This window comes from Gekko japonicus, unplaced genomic scaffold (genome assembly GCF_001447785.1).
Source record: "Gekko japonicus isolate JY-2015 unplaced genomic scaffold, Gekko_japonicus_V1.1 scaffold730, whole genome shotgun sequence".
NCBI lineage: Eukaryota > Metazoa > Chordata > Lepidosauria > Squamata > Gekkonidae > Gekko > Gekko japonicus.
This window is the reverse complement of record NW_015164689.1, coordinates 165,238-187,145: the sequence shown is the minus strand read 5'-3', so window position 1 is coordinate 187,145 and position 21,908 is coordinate 165,238. Positions and strand designations below refer to the sequence as shown.

The 21,908-nt window shown below is 47.0% G+C and overlaps 1 protein-coding gene across 1 annotated transcript in view; it reads left to right on the top strand.

Annotated features, from left to right (window-relative positions):
- LOC107108850 (fatty acid desaturase 1-like) overlaps window positions 1-21,908 on the top strand; it is a 49,756-nt gene that overhangs the window by 14,333 nt on the left and 13,515 nt on the right. Inside the window, exons 4-9 of the mRNA XM_015409372.1 lie at window positions 8,275-8,376; window positions 13,389-13,517; window positions 13,951-14,008; window positions 15,238-15,314; window positions 19,679-19,776; window positions 20,523-20,619. Coding sequence (XP_015264858.1) covers window positions 8,275-8,376; window positions 13,389-13,517; window positions 13,951-14,008; window positions 15,238-15,314; window positions 19,679-19,776; window positions 20,523-20,619 — 561 coding nt within the window. The remainder of the gene's footprint in view (window positions 1-8,274; window positions 8,377-13,388; window positions 13,518-13,950; window positions 14,009-15,237; window positions 15,315-19,678; window positions 19,777-20,522; window positions 20,620-21,908) is intronic.

The following is a 21,908-nucleotide window of genomic DNA, read 5'->3' as shown; positions in this document are numbered from 1 at the left end:
TCCAGGATCACTGGGGGGCAAACTGGCCTGGAGAAAAATTGCTTCCTGGTCCCAAAGTGGCGATCAGCATTTCCCTGGGCGTGTAAGAAAGGGCCACGAGCACTAAGCACTGATGCAACCCTTCCTGCTCTACCTCTCGTGATTTGCCTAAGTTCACACAATCAGCATTATGATCCTTTTTAAAGTTGAAAGCATGATATAAATGCAAAGGACTATTTGTAAGATTATCTGTAAGACACAAGACCAGGACGCATCTCACTTCTGGCAATCACTTGGAGAGACCCTATCACTCAGCTTCCATTGCCCCCCACACACCCCACACTGGAATAAGAACATAATATCAGGCCATACCACATTGCAATAAAGCCCCTACAACTGTATACAGAAATACTGAGCTTCCCTACCATTTGCCACAACTAGCCCACCACACAACCAGGATCAAGACTCCTAAGTGGACCAACAGACAGGCATACACTTGTTTGAGAAACTGAGTATTACATTACAACACCTCTGGAACATTACAGATCAGTAGAGGCAGCACTGCACAGTGGTCAGAGTTGCAGATTGATGTGGGGAGACCCAGGTTTGTATTCTCACTCTGCTGGCTGAGTGACCCCAGGCCAAATCTCCCCTTCTCTAGCTAACCTACCCCACAGGGTTGTTGTGAGGATGAAATGGAGACTCATGGGCAGGGTCCCCAGCTTCCCTGGCAGGAACACTATGTTAAGAAATCTCTCACAATTATGCAGCCATAGCAGGCAGGAGGGAAGGAGGCGAATACCTCCAGCGCCAGAGACTTGTAGGGGAAGAGTCAAACTTTGGGGACTCACCCGTGCACCAGAGGGCCAAGGCAGCAGGAGGCAAGAAGCCTGGGCGAGCTGGGCTCCTCCATGCCTGGCAGAAGATGAGGTGCAGAGGCGAGAGGTGGGCAAGCAAAAGATGCACTCAGCCAGCCGCACAAGCTGCGTGCAAAGAAACTCCCGCCGCCCCAAGCTTCAGGGCTGCCTCGTTAAAGGAGTGCGGAGGCCAGACTCACAAAAGAGAAAAAGCAAGCTCAGGGTTCGTGGGTCACATTTTGGGCTGTGGAAGAGGAACCGGCTCCATTCTTGGAATTCCCTAGAGTTCCTGCGCTTTTGATTTTGCTTTTTGCCAATCCGCCTCCCAAGACTGCTCCAGGTGCTCCGGCCTGAGGGCTGCTGGGGGACACTTGTTCTTTCCAGTCTTTTCTTCCCCTCCCCGCATTTTTATACTCTGCCTGCCTGCCTGCCTGCCTGCCTGCCTGCCTAGGTTTCTCTCTGCTTTGCCCCACGCATCCTGTCATGTTCGTGTCCCTGCTGCTGGGACTAGGGATAGCCATGAACTAGAAAAATGCAGTTTGTGTTGGTCTGCTCCCCACCGCTCAGCTGTTTTGGGCTTTCTTGTGCAGTCACTTTAAAGGCTTTTCACAGGGAGCAGAAATCAGTGGTTTAAATGGCTCCCAGCTGTTTTTCAGGAAGAGCAGAAAGCAGTGGTTTAACCCCCTGCATTCTGCTTTTCATGAACCACTGTGAACTGCATCAAAATTCATGAAGGTTCATGGTACACGAACCCCCCCAATGGCATCCATGGGCACCACGTTGGGCACCCCTGCTCTTGTGCCTCGACTGCTATGCAGTTCCTACAGCAGGTTCTGTAATCTTGTGAATATTTCATGGCATCTCATTCAGCATTCTCTGTTTTGGAGAAATTTTAACCACAACTCATCTTTTTAAAAAACGTTTCCACTCTGCAAACCTGGTCTGTAGAAACATGCCACTTGTCTGTCAAGGACTTTTTATGCGTATTTATTCATCTACATTTTGTGCCCAAATTCAGAATTTGATATAAGAGATGCTTTGTTACTATTAGAGAAGTCACAAACCAGGAAGATTCGGTAGGCAAGTAGAAGAAGAGAAGAGATTGGATTTATACCCCGCCCTTCACCACCCAAAGGAGTCTCAGAGTGGCTTACAAACTCCTTTCCCCTCCCCTCCCCACAACAGACACCCTGTGAGGTAGGTGGGGCTGAGAGAGCTCTGACAGAAACTGCTCTTTCCAGAACAGCTCTGGCCAGAACTATTGCTTGCCCAAGATCATCCAGCAGCTGTTAGTGGAGCAGTGGGGAATCAAACTCGGTTCTCCCAGATTAGAGCCCACACACTTAACCACTATGCCAAACTGGCTCTCAAGTACACAGTGTTTGACTGCTGTGACTGACTAGGGGCCAAGTCTTGGATCTCCCTGCCTCACCACGGTCTCAGTGCTCAGCAGCAGCAGCCACCAAATGGTGACAAGGAAGGCATGGGAGGCGGTACTTGGTGGTGGCAGTGGTCGTGGCTTTTTTGTGCAGGCGAGTAGACACCGAGGGCCCTGTGGAGCAGCAGGGATGGTGGTGAGGCTCTAAGGAAAGGTGCAGGAGGACTTGCCAAACAGCAGGGGAGGGGACAGGCCCAACAAAGAGAGTTCAACCTCTCGTGCACAAAAGAACAACCAGTTGAGCAGCTGGCCACATGGTTATAACCAGGGAGCAGGGCATTAGCTGTACTGGTGAGTGTTCAAGCATCCTTAATTATTCTCGGTGACATTACTGCTGTTTTATTATAGCATTTTAACATTATATAAGCAGCTTGGTGGGAGGCAAGAATCAAAAGGCAGAATCTAAGCAGGTCAAATAAACAAAGAAATAAAATTAGCATTCCAGAACATTGCATAATTCTTCTCCTACAGACTCCATGTTTCCATATTAATGAAATTATATTGCACAGTAGAGTTCACACTGTCCCCTCAATATGGCTTTCAAACTCCACAATGCTATTAAGTTCAGCATTCAGGTCAATGGAAAGTTAACCCCTAAAGTCCAAAACTGTAACATTTGATTTCAAAAGAGGGAACCTTACAAAAATGAAGGGGAATAGTAAAAAGGAAGCTGAAGGGGAAACACAAGAGAGCCCAATCCCTGGCGGATGCTTGGAAGCTATTTAAAGCCACACTAATTGATGCCCAAATAGATTGAATTCCACAAGTTAGGAAATGCACTGCCAAGTCAGTTTGGTGTAGTGGTTAAGTGGGAGAACTGGGTTTGATTCCCCACTCCTCCACTTGCACCTGGCTGCACGACCTTGGGCAAGCCGTAGTTCTGATAAGAGCTGTCCTTGAAAAAGAGCAGTTTCTGTCAGAGCTCTTTCAGCCCCACCTACCTCGCAGGGTGTCTGTTGTGGGGAGGGGAAGGGAGAGGAGATTGTAAGCCACTCTGAGACTCCTTTGGGTAGTGAAGGGGGGGGTATAAATCCAATCTCTTCTTCTTCGTCTTCTTCTAAAAGAAGAACTGAGTGGTTAACAACACAAGTCAAGTAAGCTATAAAAAGTAAAGAGGCTTCTTTTTTAAAAATGGAAGGTCTGCCCCAATGAATTGAACAAGACGGAACACAAGCTCTGGCAAAAGAAATGTAAGCCAATAATTAGGCATGCAAAAAGGAGATTTTAGTGGGTTGCTAAAAGCATCAAGACAAACAATAAATATTTTTAAAAACTATATCCAGGCCCTGTTAACGCAGCGAATTTGCCGTGGGAGAGCCACGAATGTTGGGCGGATTTTCCAGGTACGATCCCACCGCAACATCTGGGGGGCGTAGTACACCTGTGGCCAACCTGTGACATCCCTCTGAAAATGCACAGTTAAAAAGTACCTGGCCAAAAAGTACTGGCAAATGGTTTGCCACAGGCTGCTGACGGACTCCGTCTGTGTAATCACGCCGCCGTGGCTTTTCCCCTCCGGCCATCTTTGGTGAAGCGCACGCACCGAGGGACAGAACCGTGGTTTGCTGCCGACGCCTCTGATCACATTGTCACGGGTCTAATTGCACCGCCGCAAATAGCCATGCCTCCCCCCTGCGTTTTCTGGCACATGTGACCGGGGCCCCCAGAAAGGAAACTAGCCAGAGAAGCAGTAGTGCCTTTGGATGACAAAGGAATAAAGGGATTGCTAAAGGAAGATGGAGAGATGGCAGAGAAGCTCAATGACTTTTTTGCTTCTGTGTTCACTGTGGAAAGTGTGGGGCACAGACCCATGCCACAGCCCCTATTTTCAGGAAGGGAGTCTGAAGAACTGAGCCAATTTTTTCCCCTCCAGGACCCAATGGCATACACCTAAGCAGGGGTCATTTCGTAGAAAAAGAGCTAGGGGGACTCATTAGCATAACTCATTAGCATATGCCACACCCCCTGACATCACCGGAAGTGTGTCCTCCCCACAGCCGGCGGCGACCTCCAGCGGGCACCAGCAGGGAGCTCCAGGCCCCGCCCTCCCGCACCTCACCCGGGGGGATGGCGTCCCCCCGCGTCCCCCCCCCAAATGACCCCTGCACTTAAGAGTTCTTAAGGAACTTAGATGTGATATAGTTGATCTACTAACCCTATCACTACATTCAGGTGCTGTACCAGAAGACTGGAGAGTAGCAAATGTGGCACCAATTTTTAAAAAAGGGATCCAGAGGAGAACCAAGAAATTTCAGACTAGTCAACCTAATGTCTGTCCCAGGCAAATTAGTACAAACTGTCATCAAAGACAGAATTGTTAGGCACACAGAGGAACAAAGCCTGCTGAGGGAAGGGAAGTCCTGCCTCCTCAACCTTATGGAGTTGAGAAAGTGAAAAAGCATGAAGACAACGGTGACCTGGTAGACTTTATATACCTGGACTTTCAAAAGGTTTTTGACAAGGTACCTCACCATAGACTCCTGAGTAAACTTAGCAGTCATGGGATAAGAGGGCAGGTTGTCTTATGGATTAAAAACTGGTTAAATGACAGCAAGCAAAGAATAGGAATAAATGGACATTTCTCACAATGGAGGGAATTAAGCAGTGGGGATCAATATTAGGGCTGGTACTATTTAATTTATTCCTAAACAACTGGGAAGCAGGGATGAGTAGTATGGTGGCCAAGTTTGCAGATGATGCAAAATGGTTCAGGATGGTGAAAATCAAAGCTGACTGTGAAGAGCTCCAATGGGACCTCCAGAAACTGGATGAGTGGGTGACACTGTGGTGAATGAAGTTCAATGGTGGTAAATCTAAGGTGATGCACAAAAAAATCCCAGCTCCAAGTATAGGCTAATGGGGTCTGACTTGGCTGAGACTGAGAGGGGAAAAGATCTTGGGGTCATCATTGTGGATAGTTCAGTGAACGTGTCAACCCCGTGTGCTGCAGCAGTGAAAAAGGCAAACTCTATGTTAGGGATTGAGAATTGCTGATATTGTAATGTCCTTGTATAGATCTATGGTGCTGCCTCATTTGGAATACTGTGTACAGTTCTGATCACCTTATCTCAAAAAGGACACTGCAGAGCTGGAAAAAGTACAGGGGAAAAAGTACAGCCACACATGCTGGAAAATGCACCGGGGGGGGGGAACTGAGGCTATTTGCGCCGCAGTAATTTGACCCGCCACTGCATGATCAGATGCAATGGCAGGCGAAGTGGGTTTTTCTTCTTTGCCACGTGTTGCCGGTGCACTTCATCGAGGGATCAGTGACGCAATCGGAGCGCACTAGAGCGATCACACAGGACACTCTGTCTGTGGCCTGTCACAAACCCATTTGATACTGCACTTTCCCAGGTATTTTTTAACCCCGCTTCTTCGGCGGGGTGCGATGGGTTGCTGACAGGAGCAGGATGCTTGCCAGATGTTCCCATGTGATCGCGCCCTTAAAATTGGTTAATTCTGCGTGTGGACGGGACCAGAGAAGGGCAACCAAGATGATTGGAGCACTTTCTGTATGAGGAAAGGCTGAAGAGTCTGGGACTTTTCAGTTTAGAAAAGAGATAACAGGCTGCGGTCACATGGAGCATTAACCATGTTGCATAAATGGAAGATAGGCGGACTTTCCGGTCACAATCTCACCGCAACATCTGGGGAGCGTAGAGCTCCCGTGGCTGACCCGTGACTACCCTCCGAAGACGCGCAGTAAAAAACTAGTACCTCGGAGGTACTACCCTCCGGGAACCGCGCAGCAAGAGCGGGCGCCTGATCGTGTCCCTGCCGGACTCCTGAGGCATCTGGCACCCGCCGGGTTGTTCCCCCCCATACCTCCAGAAGCACCCAACAGCACATGCGCGGCGTCGTTGGGGTCGAGGGAGGACCATGGGGGGCTGCGATGGGGGTGAGCGGCAGCGGCCAGGTGGAGAGCGGGCCGCGTGTCCCAGGGAGGGAGGACGGGAGGGCTGCTGGTGGGGAGGGGGATCTGGTGGGTTACTCCCCCTCCCCTCCTCCTTGTGAGTGGCCCACGGACCCTGCCCGGAGTGGGCTGTGCACGGCCCTCCCAGAGGCGGCTGCTCGTTCCATCCCCTTCCCATCGGCCGGATGCTCTCGGTGGAGGTGCGGATACTCGTGTGATCGGCAGCTCCACCCTAACCACGGGACCTCGCCGGGACCTCACCGAGACGTCTGATCCCGCAGCAGCATGGTATTTTGCCCCGGGGCAAACAGCCACGCTTCCGCCACGCTTTTTCCTGGCCGTGTGGCCGGGGCCTAAGTGGGACATGATAGAGATTTTTAAAATTATGCATGAGGTGGAGACAGTTGAAAAGAGAAATTTTTCTCCCTCTCCCAAAATAGTAGAACTTGAGGGCATCCAACAAAACTGATGGGCAGTAGGTTCAGGATGGACAAAAGGAAATACTACTTTACACAGAGAGTGATTAAAATGTGGAATTCTCTGCCAGAGGATGGAGTGATGGCCACGGGAGTAAACTGCTTTAAAAGGGGACTAGATAGATTCATGGAGTCCATCAGTGGCTACTAGCCATGGTGACTGAGGGGAGCTTCCACATTCAGAAGTAGTAATCCTCTGAATCTCAGAGCCAGGAGGCAACATCAGGGGAAGGCCTCAGCCTCTATGCCCTGTTGTTGGATGTCCAGAGGGAGTGTTGGTGGGAATGTAGTAATGAAGTACATTGGATAACTAGTGTTGCTTTTAAGACATACATGTAAATGAATAGGCATTGTGAAGAAATGCATTTTTTTGGAGGTTTGAAATGAGCAAAACTCTGCATTTTAAACGTTTTTTCCTCCCCTCTCTGGGCAGAGAACAGGAAGGAAGGGAAGAAGTCAGTTCAATTGCTTTCCAGGTGTACCTCAGCCCACGTTCATTCAAATGCTAACAGGTCTAGCTAGAGACAATAGGAGGGTCCAGTCTCCCCCTCCCTTCAAGCAGGGAACAGAAATTTGGAGGAATTAACTACTAGAGAGGCTGCAAGAAGGAAACTTCTTGAGGCTTCAGGAAAATCTTCCTTGACCTGGCCTAACTGGGTCAGTGGGAGGGGAAAGGGAGAAGATGAAACTCAGGGGAGCTAAGAGGAAGCTCTCTGTCATGCTGGGTCCATCAGAGTAGACAGAACTCTTTACTGGGGTCTGGAGCAGGCAGCCATTTTAACCATGTGCTGTCCTGGAGAGCTGGAGGAAGCTTCAAGGTAATGGTAACTCTGAAGAGATCTATAACATCCTATGCTAAAAAGCCTGTCCTATAATTTTCACATCTGATAGGGCATGTATCGAGAGAGGGTCCCAAGAATTGTATTTTATCAATTTTTCTTGAGCTCCTTGCTTAATCTGGTGCTGTGCTGAAAGTATGCTTATGAACATTTTCTTTCTAATAAAAACTTTATAACTTTTCATGCTGGAAGTGGTTCTCTGTACCACATAGACCTCGACCATCTTGGATACAGTATTCTAAGAGGAGCATCAGGGAGAAGACAGGCAGTTGGCAAATGGCTATTCCTCCAAGGCAGTAAACTGTCCCCATGGTGATCAGGCATTGGGCAGCAGGAGACACAGAGGCAAGGCCTCAGAACTTGGAAGGGAAGCTGGGAGTTTTGACCCTCCCAGCGGGCAATTCCTACAAAGCTCAGTTGGTGGTGGCAGGTCACGCAGGGCTCTTTTTGTAGTAGGAACTCCTTTGCATATTAGGCCACACCCCCTAATGTAGCCAATCCTCCAAGAGCTTACAGAGCTCTTCTTACAGGAGCTACTGTAAGCTCTTGGAGGATTGGCTACATTAGGGGTGTGTCGCTTAATATGCAAATGAGTACCTGCTATAAAAAGAGCCCTGCTAGGGAGAGAATGAAAAGCCTCCCCAGGCATTAGGACAACCTTGCAGGGCAGGGTGGAATAGGGCCTGCAGGCATAGATAGAACAGTACAACATTTATTTAGTTACTAGGAGTCAGCTTTACCTTTATGATCAACCTATGTTACTTTTCAGATCCAGTATGGTTGGCTCCAACATGATCTGGGGCATATCTCAGTGTTCCCGAGCACCAAATGGAACCGGTGGTTTCACATGGTTGTGATGGGTCTCCTTCAGGCAAGTACCAAGTTTATTTATTTAAATATTTTAATTTTGATCTCTCTCACAATGGGACTCAAAGTGGCCCTACAGTACAATACAGATTTTAACAAAAACATACAACCAAGCAGGCCATAGTCCAGCACTGAGACCCAAGGACATTCTGAAGTAATGCTGGTTCTGGCAGCACAGCTTACACAGGGCCTCAAGATTCAGTCCAAAGGCCATGGGCCAGTAAAGAACCCTTTAGCTCATGAAAAGGCTCATGCCTTTGGACAAGCCTAGGCTTCCAGTTAAAGTTACTCAGGTTTCTGTGAACGGCGTGTCAATCAGATATAGGTGAGATTTCTGTATGTGCTTGTGTGCATTGGGCATCTAAAGGTTTCTAAAGCATTCTGAGATAGTTATTTGAAAACTGATTTACTTTAAAGTTCATATAATCAATTATGCTCAAAAAAATCTTTGCATGTGGTCTTTCTATACTCATAGGGTTAATCTGTACCTATTATCATCTTGCTGAAAAAAGAGAGTTGTATCTTTTTTCAGTAAAGTCCATTAAAAAGGTAAAGGTAAAAGTTCCCTTGCTCGAAAGCCAGTCGAATTCGATTCTAGGGTTGCGGTGCTCATCTCCGTTTCAAAGCCGAAGAGCCAGCGCTGTCTGAAGACATTTCCGTGGTCATGTGGCCGGCATGACTAAACACTAAGGTACACGGAATGCTGTTACCTTCCCACTGAAGTGGTACCTATTTATCTACTTGCAATTTCTTGCTTTCGAACTGCTAGGTTGTCAGGAGCTGGAACTAGAGACGGGAGCTCACTCCGTCATGCGGCACTCGGGTCTTGAACTGCTGAACTACCAACCTTCCACAGCCTGCAGTTCAGCGTATTAACCACTTGAGCTATTAGCCTGATGAAAGTTTCTGTCTGGTTTGTTGATGCAATGTTAAACACAGAAGTCACTTATAAATATTGTCCTATTGTGGATAACTTGGCCCCATTCCCAGATTTTTCCCATATAGATTCTTTTGAAGACTCCGAAAACTACTTGGTGGATGTGGTCAGACGTGCCATTTGATCTGGTGTTGTGACGGTTCAGCAATGGCTTCATTTTATATCCACGTTCACACACCCAACATCTGCACACCGTCTCCAGCCGTTGGTTTCCGGCTCAAACCCCCTTTAAACTGGAGTATTTTGTTACCAGGTCCCCAAGTGGTGTTTTCCTGATTCTCTGGTTCCAGACGCACTTTTCTAACGTCTGATCGCTCCTGCGGTGTCAAGCCACTTCCAGTTTAAACCCCCTCCCCGCTTGAAAGCTGCCCGAGGCTTCCGCTTTTCGCCCACCATTTTTTTTAATGTATTGGCGGTCTGCGCATAGGCAGCGCTCTGCCACCGCGTTTAGAAAACTGACATTTAAACGGACACTTGTTTTAATGTTGAAATGAGTTTGAGATCTCACGGAGGCCATTTTCGGGTCAAACATTTAAAGGGAAGTCTTTTGTTGGAGGGGTTGGATTGATTCGCTCTGGTGGTTCTGCGCATGCGCCATGGTAGTGCCCCTCTTCTATGGAGGGGTGCCTATGTGCATGCGCAAACTGAGGATTTTTTTTTAAAAGCCTGCCGACACACGCTCCCGCGCGTCGGTAGTGTATTTGCCAGGGAGCGACGTGACTGCGCAGTGAGGCGGGACAAGGGAAGTAAGTGTGATTGCAATTATCCAGATAAAATATAATCCGGTTAGAACTGGAGCAGTTTAACCCGCTCTCAGCACACCATCTGACTGCACCCGGTGGGTGCCAATAATTCTCACTGAACAAGTGGTTCAGATTTTTGATGGGATACAGGATAGTTATCTCATTGCAGAGGGGCAGATGCTCAGATATTCCCCATCTCCTCCCTGCTGCACCTTTGACCAAGCCCAGGCTTTAAGTTACCGAAAGAAAAGAGATGTGCAGATGCCCAGCCCCAGTCTTATTCAGCCAGCACAGGTGTTCCTAATCCCCTCTCCCACCCGTGCCTCTGGCCAAGTCCAGGGTTTAAGTCACCTTTGAAAAAGGGAGGAGCAGATGCTCAGCCAAGATATTGTTCAGCCATTGCAGATGTTCCCATACTAGCTTATGAGCAATGCTACCAACAAAATGACAGGCTCTTTAAACACTACAGCAGAAAATAAGTCAAGGTTATCGAGCATTCCAAAACTCACAGTTGCATCCCACTCTTCACCATCAGCCTACAAGATAAATGAGGAGAAGACTTCTTGTTATAAAACCTTCTCTCCCATGAGCAACATGTTTAAGGATGGGCTTGGTTGTTGCAATGAAAACATTTTAATTTCCCTGTTCACACAATCAGTAATGTGTGGGTTAAATCCTTCCTCTTATCACAGTGGTGGCCCTGATGAAAGTCTGCACTGAAATCACTTTGGAGGTGGTGAAACGTGGCATAATGCTCGGCAGTACAGCTTTGAGCAAATGCTGTCGAGTAGCATCTGCCTTCCTGTGCACAGTGGTTCTTTCCCAGTGGTAGAAGAAACATGTCTGCCTTCTAAGTGACTTAGAAACTAGGGGTGCTTATACTGCACTAAGCCCCTTGCACTGTATGGAGGTCAGAATGAGAACATTTTTATAATATTTACCTGCACTAATATTTCTGCTTTGTTGAGAAAAGTATGTGTGCTGTCATGTGTGGTGAATGTAACCAATTGCGCTGTCTCAGTAAGCAAAACATGACGTGACATTGCCTACGAACATATTTTCCTATACAGAATAACATCATTGTGTGTAAAGGAAAAGTATCATGTGGAGTGGTTCCTAGAAGAATCATCTTCAGTGCTTAATTTGTTGCAAGGCTTTGACCTGTATTTTGGAAACCAAAACAAGACCCTGGAAGCAATATCTTCCAAATGATTTATCAGCTTCCCAACAGTGCTTCAAAATTTGAAATGGGTCACTTGGTTCATGAGCTATAGTTCAAATTAGAAAAGGTAGGGAAAATTGGCCTTGGCCAACTTGATGGCAGTTATAAAAAAAGTATAAGCTACCCATCAGGGTGGGTTATCACATCAAAAGGATCCATACATCTTCCACAAAAACTCACCAGAAGCCCTCCCACTGTTGCCCCTCCCCCCCGCCAAGCACCAAGAGTACAGAGCATCCTTTGCCCCAGACTGAGAGTTCCTGTCTATACCTTGTGACTAACAGCCACTGATAGACCTCTGCTCCACATTAAAGCACTACATCAATTTATGGAGGAAAGTTTAACCCTTTCCGAAGGGAAGGAAAAACTTCTTTTTTTGCATGATCAGGGATTTCTTCAGGTATGCAGTAATCTCTCTCTTGTCTGTGGGTGGCTCCGTTTTGGTGTCCTACTGATGGGCACGAGGCCACCCAAGTGGGTGATGAATGAGGAACCTTGGTTAGTCTTCCTCCTTCCCTCTCCCTCATCTTCATCCTGTGAGGAAGTCTCAGTGGGAAAGCAAGTTGTTGTGGCAACTCACAATGCTGTCCCAAGTTGTTATGTATTAGGGCTGGAATATTCCAGGACTGAGTACCAGAGACTGGCTGACCTTGGAGCTCTAGAACAATAGCCCACCCGGACTCTGGAGGTGACCAATGAGAAACTAATGTTATGTAAATAGCCTATCATTGGGAGTTGGGAGTGTTCGGGTGTGGTTTTTGCATGCTATTTAAATAGGCTGTTGCCCTGAGGGTTCAGTGTTGTATCTGCTGAAAGCTGAGCTGACCACTAGACATGGAGTCTGCTCATCCATGGAACCCAGTATTTAACACAAGTAGTGTAAGATGACCTTGTAAAACTTCAGATGACATTTCCAGTTGTCATAGCAATCTGCTTATGCTGAAGTGTGTGGCTCCTGTTGCTGAATGACCTGCTTGTAAAGTACAGAGCATTTGTGCAAACACCTGATCCATACTTGAATGGTCTCACTTTACTCTGCAGAAAGGTTCTACAGCACAATACACCTTGGTGCCAATTTGCTACAGGAACCCAAAATGGCACCTGACATCTGTTAAGACTTCTGGCACTATTTTGGTTGCCTTTGTAATCTTAGACCGATTTCACACAAGAGCTGCGCCCTTTGCACGCTTCTATTGGTCAATTTCTCACTCGAAGCCGCGCGGCCGCATTTTGACCCGCAGCTTTGCCCGATTTTCCCCGCAGTTTCATGATCCTCAAAAAACAGGATCATGAAACCGCGGGGAAAACCGGGCGAAGCTGCGGGTCAAAATGCAGCCGCCCGGCTTCGAGTGGGAAATTGACCAATAGAAGCAGGGCAAAGGGAGGCGCGACCGTGGCACAGCTCTTGTGTGAAATCGATCTTAGTGTTTGTGAAGTATCCCAGATGCATGCACAGATTGCAAGACCACTTTGAGGGTGTTGCCTCAGTTCAGGGACTAAAGGGGGAAATAGTTTCTTTTTTTGCACACCTAGAGGTTCTCTAGGTTCCGTGCGCCTTGGTGTTTAGTCATGCCGGCCACATGACCACGGAAATGTCTTCGAATAGCACTGGCTCTTCGGCTTTGAAATGGAGATGAGCACCGCAACCCTAGAGTTGCTCGACTGGCTTTTGAGCAAGGGAACCTTTACCTTTAGAGGTTCTCTCAGATATGCAAAACACTCCCCCTTCTCTGTGGCTGGCTCTATCATATGCATTTTTCTATCTCCACATGGGGCAGGATTTAAGAACATAGAAAGATCTCTGCTGGTCAGGCTGGTGGTCCATCCAGTCCAGCATACTGTTCACACAGTGGCCAACCAGTTGCCCTGGATATAGTAGGTATATAGATAGGTTTTGTACTATCAGTTGAGCAAGGAGCAACCAGTGCCAAAAGAAGAGCCTGTTGCACCATGGGACGGCTCCTTGGGATGACGGAAGGGTCCACGGCTGAGTACAGTGGTAGAATAAAATTCGACGGCTGTGCCTTGCATGCACCAAGAAACAAAAGATGAAGATTCTGATTATTTTTGGTATCATTCTGGTTGGAAGGTTTTCATTGCTGATTTTTCCACAGGGTGGACCACCTAGCTGGTGGAACCATATGCACAACCAGCACCACGCCAAACCCAATTGCTACCGCAAGGACCCGGATCTCAATATGCATCCCCTCCTGTTCAGCCTGGGGAAGCCACTCTCTTGGGAGGTGAGCATATACATGCTGTTATTTTATGCGCCTGCTACTGTCTGATTCACCACCTCATCCTGTGCAGCAAGGAAAAAAATGAAAAAGCAGAAAGGTGTGTGTGTGTGTGTGTGTGATCTTTTGCTTTCATTTATGTCAGTGACCTGGCACTGGTGGGGTAGTTAGACCCCTCATCCAAGGGATGTGCATACTACAGGATTCTGTGTCTGGAGGGATTAAAAAAAAACAGGCACAGAGCAAAATACATTCAGACATAGTTAATGGACAACAGTGTAATCAGAAATGTGGGGCATGTGAGTGAGTGTTTGTTGAAAGGAAGGAATGAGAGGGGAAGCATTCATTGGTATCACTGGATTTAGGACAATGTGAGAAATATCTTAGGTCCTGCCTCTCCTGCTAAGCTTGCTTACTGTGGTGCTGTCTCCATTTATAGCTTGGGAAAATGAAGAAAAAGTCTTTGCCTTATAACCACCAGCACAAGTACTTCAGCGGTGAGTGTCTTTGCCACCCTATACTAATAATGCAACTGCCACATGCCCCTTTCACATGGCTTTTTTCTTCTTGAACCTTCTTGTTGGGGCCAGCAGAGCTCTCAAGCGTGGCTTGGAGCAAACACCTCATCCTACTCTGGTTTCCACTTTCCCCGTACTTCCCCCTACTTTCTTCTCCTGAATCCACAGGTCTGCCTCTTAGTCTTTCGCCCCCTCTCCTGCTGGACACTCCCCTTCTCCTCTGTTCTCCCCTCACCACCTTCTTTCTCTTTCTCTCCCAAATTGCCATGTTCTCTGTTTCTCCATCCCCCTGCCATTGTTCCAAGCTTCTCACCACCACCACCACTGACCAGTGGGACTGTGTATTGTGTATCCAATATGACTCTTCCATCACCTAGCGAGTGGCAGAGGCTGGGAGCAGAAACAGTGCAGCTCCCACGTGTAAGCCTTCTACCATTTCTGTGGTCTCTCTGTACACAACACCTTTGAAGTTTTGAGTAGCAGTTTCTCTGCTTGTGTAGAAATCCTCTCTCCATTTTTTAAAGTCAGTTTTCTTCAGTATGAGGAATTTTCTGCAAACCACAGCTCTGTCTTCCCCTCGTCCGTCTGTGCATGGATTCACTGTGCAGATTTTATCTTTGATCCTCACAGGACTGTGTTCAAAATTAGATATAAATATGATGCCTACATTCTAGTTCCAGTTTCCTTGCACTGCTGATTGCCTTGCATCTGTCCACACAAAATATATCGGGGATTGCAGACTATACCAAGGGGCATGTTGTACTATGCATGAGTCCCCTGCCTTCTCATATCACATCATTATTCCTTTCCTACCAAAAGTGGACTGTGGGAAGCTTCTTTGAAAATGTTTGTAGATGGACAGTGGGGCTCAGAATGAGGACTCTTCACTGAATATAGGATAGTCTTCCAAAGGTTTGGCAGAAAGATGCTATGTCTATCATCGCCTACTCTAATACATATTCATTTTTGTCTGTCCCTCTCTGGTCAAACAAGTTTTGAAACTTCTTGAAACTCTACAAAAACCTGCAAATGTGTTTGAACAGAGACCACTTTGCAACAGAAAATAATCCATATGCATGCAAAAATAGATTTATCATGCTATCCTGAAAACTCTGGAAATGCTTATTGATGGCAGGGCTGAGATTTAAGTCAAGGACTACTTGATTTCTCACTCTTTGTAATGGCAGCATTCTTGTTTCCTCCTCCAGTGGTTGCTCCGGGCGCACTTGTCCCTTTCTTTCAACTGATTACATTCTACTTCGTATATACGAGGAAAAAATGGCTGGTACGTATTCCTAGTTAGTGTTGCTGTGATCCCGGTGAACAATGTGCATGGAAATCACATTAACGATATTTGCACAGCTGTTTTCTTTTAGGCTGGATATCCTGTATTTTTGAATTGCTGATTGGTTCACAATTGAAAGTTAGTATTGCCCACCCCCAGATGTGTTTGCATCTTTATAGGTGGTGGTCTTCATCATGACAACGGAAGTTAGCCAGATGCCACTCTTAGTACATTCTCAGAACATACTCGATTGTTGTTTTCTTAGCTTTCTGATTCAGTTAGGGAGGCCAGGTGACTATAGCTCTTGTCAACCTAGCAAGACGTTGTGCAGGGGAAGGTTGGGAGGAGTAACTTACAGGGGAAATAGATCCCAGTCAGGCCTATCCTGGGGGGGGGGGGTGTTGTGTGTGTTCATATGTGCATGGAAGTCACATTGACCTCTGGTGACTGACCCCTCCTGGGGGCCTGGGAATATTCAGAGAGGTGGCTGAATAAAGCCTGCCTCCGCCACCTGCCTCTGATATTTCAAGGTCGTCTCCCATCCAAGTACTTTCCAGAGTCGACCCCACTTAGGATTAGACAGGGAGGATAGAACTATCAGTGTTTATTACTCTCAGTGATGAAAATGGAACTTCTAGGTTCAGAGGAATAAAGCTCTTGAATACTGGTGGTGGTGGTGGTGGTAAACAACCAACAAGGATTTAAAACCCCATGACCAGTGTTCCCTATAAGGTGAGTTAGTGTGAGCTAGCTCACAGTTCTTTAGCCTCCGGCTCACAGATTTTTGTCTCCGCTCAGGACAGGATGGCTCCAGAGCAGTGTTCCCTCTAAGCTGAGTTAGTGTGAGCTAGCTCACTGTTTTTTAGCCTCCAGCTCACACATTTTTGTCTTAGCTCAGGAAGGAAGGCTCCAGAGCAAACTAATTTATGCAGTAGCCAAGTTGCTTGCTCACAACTTTAATGCCAGTGGCTCACAAAGTAGAGTTTTGGCTCACAGGACTCCACAGCTTAGAAGGAACATTGCTCCAGAGCAAACTGATTTTTGCAGTAGCCAAATTGCTTGCTCACAACTTTAATGCCAATGGCTCACAAAGTAGAATTTCTGCTCACAAGACTCCACAGCTTAGAGGGAACATTGCCCATGACCTGCCTGTAATCCTTCTGGGGGTATTGGATTTAGGGTTGCCAGGCCCCAGGTCCAGGCAGAGATTACCCCACCTTTGGGGGCTCCACTCTGCCCCCCAGCCAGTTGACCGGCAGGGGAACCTCTGCCCCCAAGCCTCATCCTCAAGCATGACCACCTGCCCGGCCACCCCTCTCCCTCCCCTGCTGCCAGATTTAAAGGGCTTCAGCTGCTTGGCAGGGACCATATGGCCTGCCAGTCAGCTGGAGGGCCCGTGAAATCTAGCAGGAGTGAGGGAGAAGGGCAGTCGTGGGTACAGGTTCCACTCACAAAAAGACCCTTTAAAGGGGCAGGCGCAGGCGCATGCTTGGCTCACAAAAAGACCCTTTAAAGGGTCTTTTTGTGAGTGGGGTGTGGTCCACAACACAGGGCTGATTACGCCCAGCCCTCTTGCTAGATTTAAAGGGCCCTCCAGCTGATTGGCAGGCCCTGTGATCTCTGCCGATCAACTGAAGCCCTTTAAGTCTGGCAGGAGGGGAGGAAGAGGGGTGGCTGGGCAGGTGGTTACACTTGAGGGCGGGGCTTGGGGGCATCCTTGCCCACCTCCAGAATGCCCCCCCCCAAATCCCCCCACTGGAGTGAGGAGGGGACCTGGCAACCCTAATTGGATTGGCTACTGTGTGAAACAAAATGTTGGAGTAGATGGAACACGGGTTTGACCAGGCATGACTGCTCCTATATTTGTACATTCATGTGTCCAGTATTGCATAGTCATTCTATATAATGACTGGAGCTCAACTTTGTTTATACCTCTCCATGGCGTTCAAAGTGAGGGGCTACAGAGGGAGGGCATAATTGTCAAAAATCACACTCCCTCTCTTTCAGGAGTAGAACTGCCTATCACAAGCTGAAAGTAAATTTATGATCTAAGCCTTTGTCTCTGATTACTTATCCTGAGACAATTAATATGGTGGGGGCCAGATGGAAATCTCTTGAAGGCCAAGTTTGGCCTCTGGGCCACCATTTTCTTGTTCCTCCTTTTTCGTTGAAGAGAAAGAAGCATTCTCTTGAGCTAAGTATCCCTTGGTGAAGATGGAGGCATTCTATTGGACTTTGACTTGGTCAACCTTTGGAGGTGCGCTGCAGACAACTCTCAGTTTTAAGTAACTATCAGGCCTGTTGCTAATATAAGTGAAGATACAATTGAAAAGAAGTCTGTGAAGTCATACCTGTGGGATGTATTAGGTCTGAACTGGATCAGCCAACCCTTTGAGCAGAACAGTTGATTCCAGACATGTCCTAAAAGAAAAGACCCAGGTGAACAACCGATTCTAATTGAATGTTTTCCATGGTATTCTTGCATGGAAATCATTATATAAGTACATCATGCCAGAACAGGTTCTCTGCAATTTTCAGTGGCATAAATAAGCAAACATGGAATTTGATGTGGGTTGGCAAGGGATTGTGTTAAAGCTAAATCTAGACTAGAGTTACAAATTATGTCATGTTCAGACCTGAAGGTTTTATCAGTGCCCTTGTATCTACCAAGGAGTTCAGGCTGGTGTACATGGGGTTGATTATTTATAACAGTCTTGAGAAGCAACCTTAAACTATGACAAGGTAACTGGACTGAGTTCACACAGTGAGCTTTATGGTGGGCAGAAATTTAAATGCAGTTTTATGCTATACAAATCAAATGCTATAATTATTTTAAAAAGCCGCTCTCATATAGATTTATACAGGGGTCATTTCGTAGAAAAAGAGGTGCAGGAACTCATTAGCATAACTCATTAGCATAACATTTGCATATGCCACACACCCTGACATCACCGGAACTGTGTCAGAAGGCAACACCCACTGCTCAGGCTCCACTGGACTGTTTTGAATTGCAAGCTATTGCGCGGGGGGGACGTGCAGATCTGTCCTCGCAGAGGAGGGAGAGCTTGTACCTAAATAAAACCTGGTCTTAAAGGTGCCACTGGACTGTTTTGGTCCAGTGGGGAGCTCTGCAACTTACCTGGCTGCTTCTTGCTCTGACTGAGGGCTGCTGGGAGCAAGGGGTGGGGCTTGTTGCATGTGCCCGCCCCCTGGGCTCTTTACTGCAGGAAATGACCCCTGGATTTATACACTGTTGTGATGGACTGCACTAGAAGTGCTGTACAAACAGCTGAAGGACTGTGAAGGGTTAATTCTTCACAGAAACAGACAGCCTTGAGTGACAGGCTGCTCCAAGCAATCTGATTGGTTAGCATCAGCTGAGCAGAAGAAGTCTTGAGAGAGCTGGATGCTGAGGAGAAGTCAGTCAGATTTCTGCCTTAACTGAGAAGAGTCAAGTACTGAGATAGTCTGAGTCTAACCCTGACAGGAAAAGGGTGTAGTGTTGACAGAGTCAGATTTCTGCCTTGACTGAAGATGGCCTGAATTCAGCCTTAGCTGAGAGCAGCTGAACACAGACAGAGCTGGGAGAAAATCTGACAAGGGAGTTTTGGTAGTAGGCGAAGACTCCCATTCACGCCAAGGAAAGGGTGTAGATCTTCTAGAGAGAGAAGAAAATTCCCTACCCAGTCAAAAAGAGTTATCACTGAAGAGTGCAGAGATCCCTGGTCTGGTGTGGTTAGAAACGGCCTTTGGAGACCTTACGAGTCAGTTAAAGAACTCAAGACTGGTGTTTCAAAAGAAGGGGTTTGGGTACTGGAAAGAGGGTACCATTCTTCTGGAAACCGAAAAAGTTCAGAGATTACTCAAAGAAAGTATACTGGAGTGTTTGGGGGAAAACACTGGAACAAAAGCCTCTCAACATTCTCATTAACCTGGTACATAAGAACAGAAGTCTGTGCTTGTGCTGGTTTTACCTCAGGAATTTCAACCCCTGATTTCACCTGCCCTTTCCCCTCTATGTTAACAAAAATATTTTGTTATTTTTGAATTTTAAAACGTATCAAGTGCCATTTTCAGTGGTTTAAGTTACAATCCTGACCCTTGTCTCAGGTATCTGGGTTCAGCAAAGAGCCAAAATACTATACTGTGACAGGGTGGGACAGCCAGATTTCTTCAGGAAAGAAGAAAACAGACAACTAGGTTGGCTCAGTCACAAAATGGAAAGAAAAATGGAGGGAAAATCTTGCCTCTGAGGGAGGGAAGTGGACGGGGTTGATATAACTGCCTTCTGGCACATAAAGGATAAGTTGTAGTGGTCTAAAAGAATTCCTTTTTTATTAATTTTTATTAAATCTATCTGGCAGGAGCTTCTCTTCATGTTGATGTTCTATGTCCGCATCTCTCTCATGTATCTTCCTTTAATGGGATTTAAGACCTTCATGGCACACTACTGGACAGTCAGGTAATAAAACTCCTTCCTGGTTGTTGCTTTTTTAGAGTGTACAGATTTATGGATTACAAAAAGGCACATTTCAGAAGGGTGTCCACATTAATATGGTATGGCAAAATCAACAGAGCCCTGTGGAACATCAAAGGCCAGAAGAGAGACTCAAGTGCATGTACAGATCAAGTTCTCCGGGAGGGTAGGGGAACTCATGGTATGCACATTTGGTACCCCAGAAGACAAGCTGCATTGCAGAACAGGCACAGGGTGGTATTGGGCACCCAAAGAAAGGAAGGCAAAGCTGCACAGAAGACACAGAGGAGCCATTTGGCTCTTCAGAAAGGCAGACAGCATTGGGGACACAGTGGATTGCATTTGCATTCATAGGCAGCCCCGCAGGGTTAGAGAGGGTCCAGAAGCAGATTATTTGGTCACCACCTCAGGAAGTCAGGCAGCAACACAACAGAGTGAGCACGGCTGACATTTGACTCCCAAGAAGATAGTGGGGGTTCACAGGACTGGATGCTCCTCCATTAAAAAAAAAATAAAGGAAAAATATCCTCTGTAAAACAACAACAACAAAACTATAAGCTCCAGCCTTGCCATCTGTGGCACACTGGTATTCTGTGCATAGGACATATTTTTGTACAGAGAAACATTCAGTCTCATGAACCCCCCTCCTCCCATCAGCCCTGTAGTCAGAGATAGCATAGCCCAGACAAAAATGTACCACTTCATTGACAGCAAGACCTTTGTCTCCACAGGTTCCTGCAAGCTTGTTGGTTCATCTGGGTCTCACAAATGAACCATATCCCAATGCACATTGACTACGACAAGAATTTGGACTGGGTCTCGGCTCAGGTACTGTCTATGAAACATCTTGTTGGGAATGGGTACTCCCTCTCCAAACACATATTTTGACAATTTGAAGATGGATTCACAAGTAATTTTTTGTACTAGGGTACATATACCTGGATCCTGACAAGAGTGTTAATGCTTAGATAATTATTCTGCTTTAATAACCTACTGCATTAATATATTGTGATATTTCACAGTTGTAAAATAGCTGATTGTAACCACCTTCAGATTAACATAGAAAAATTACCTTGAGGTTAAACCCAGCAACCTATTTATACAAGGATTGTGCATTTTCCTGCTTTTGCCCCATTCAGCAGTCATGGAACCCACACAGATTAATAGCTAGGCACAGGGGTCATTTCATGGAAACAGAGATGCAGGGGCTCATTAGCATAACGTATTTGCATATGCCACACCCCCTGACATCACCGGAAATGTGTCAGAAGGCAACACCCACCGCTCAGGCTCCACTGGACTGTTTTGGATTGCCAGCTATTTGGGGGGGGGGACGTGCAGATCTGTCCTCACAGAGGAGGGAGAGCTTGTACCTGAATAAAACTTGGTCTTAAAGGTGCTACTGGACTGTTTTGGACCAGGGGGGCGTGGGGGGGCCCTCTGCAACTTACCTGGCTGCTTCTTGCTTTGACTGAGGGCTGCTGGGAGCAGGGGGTGGGGCTTGTTCCATGTGCCCACCCCCTGGGCTCTTTACTGCTGGAGCTTCATTCCTGTGTGCTTCTGCAGGAAATGACCCCTGGCTATGCATGTTAGTGGGCTGCAGTGAGGTGTGGGAAGGGTGAGAAATTGCTCCCCAGTCCTTCTTCCTTCAGTGCAGCTGCATCTCATGAACAGCAGCCCACCAATCCACATGGTTAGTATTCCATGTGGATTATGCAGCCCTGGGAATCCACTTTCCCAGAGTCCGAAGGGACTACGTGTGGAGGGGAAAGTGGGTGAGATGTGCTACCTTCTGCTGATGGATTGCTGGATCCAACTTTTTCTTTTTCTTTTTGCTCAGAAATACAAATGCCAGATTTTATTAGTTAAAAAACAAAGCAAGTCTCTAGACTTCTTTAAAAAGCCCCCCAAAAGCCCTCTGGTAGCACTAGGGGGGAAACAGGGAAAAAGGCAGCTGACAGAGGAAAATGTGCACGCAACTCCTGTGCAGATGTGCCTTTGCATTTGTGGTGGTGATGAGCAGGGGTTATTTTGTAGAAAAAGAGGTGCAGGAGCTCATTAGAATAACTTATTAACATAACTTATTTGCATATGCCACACCCCCTGACATCATCGGA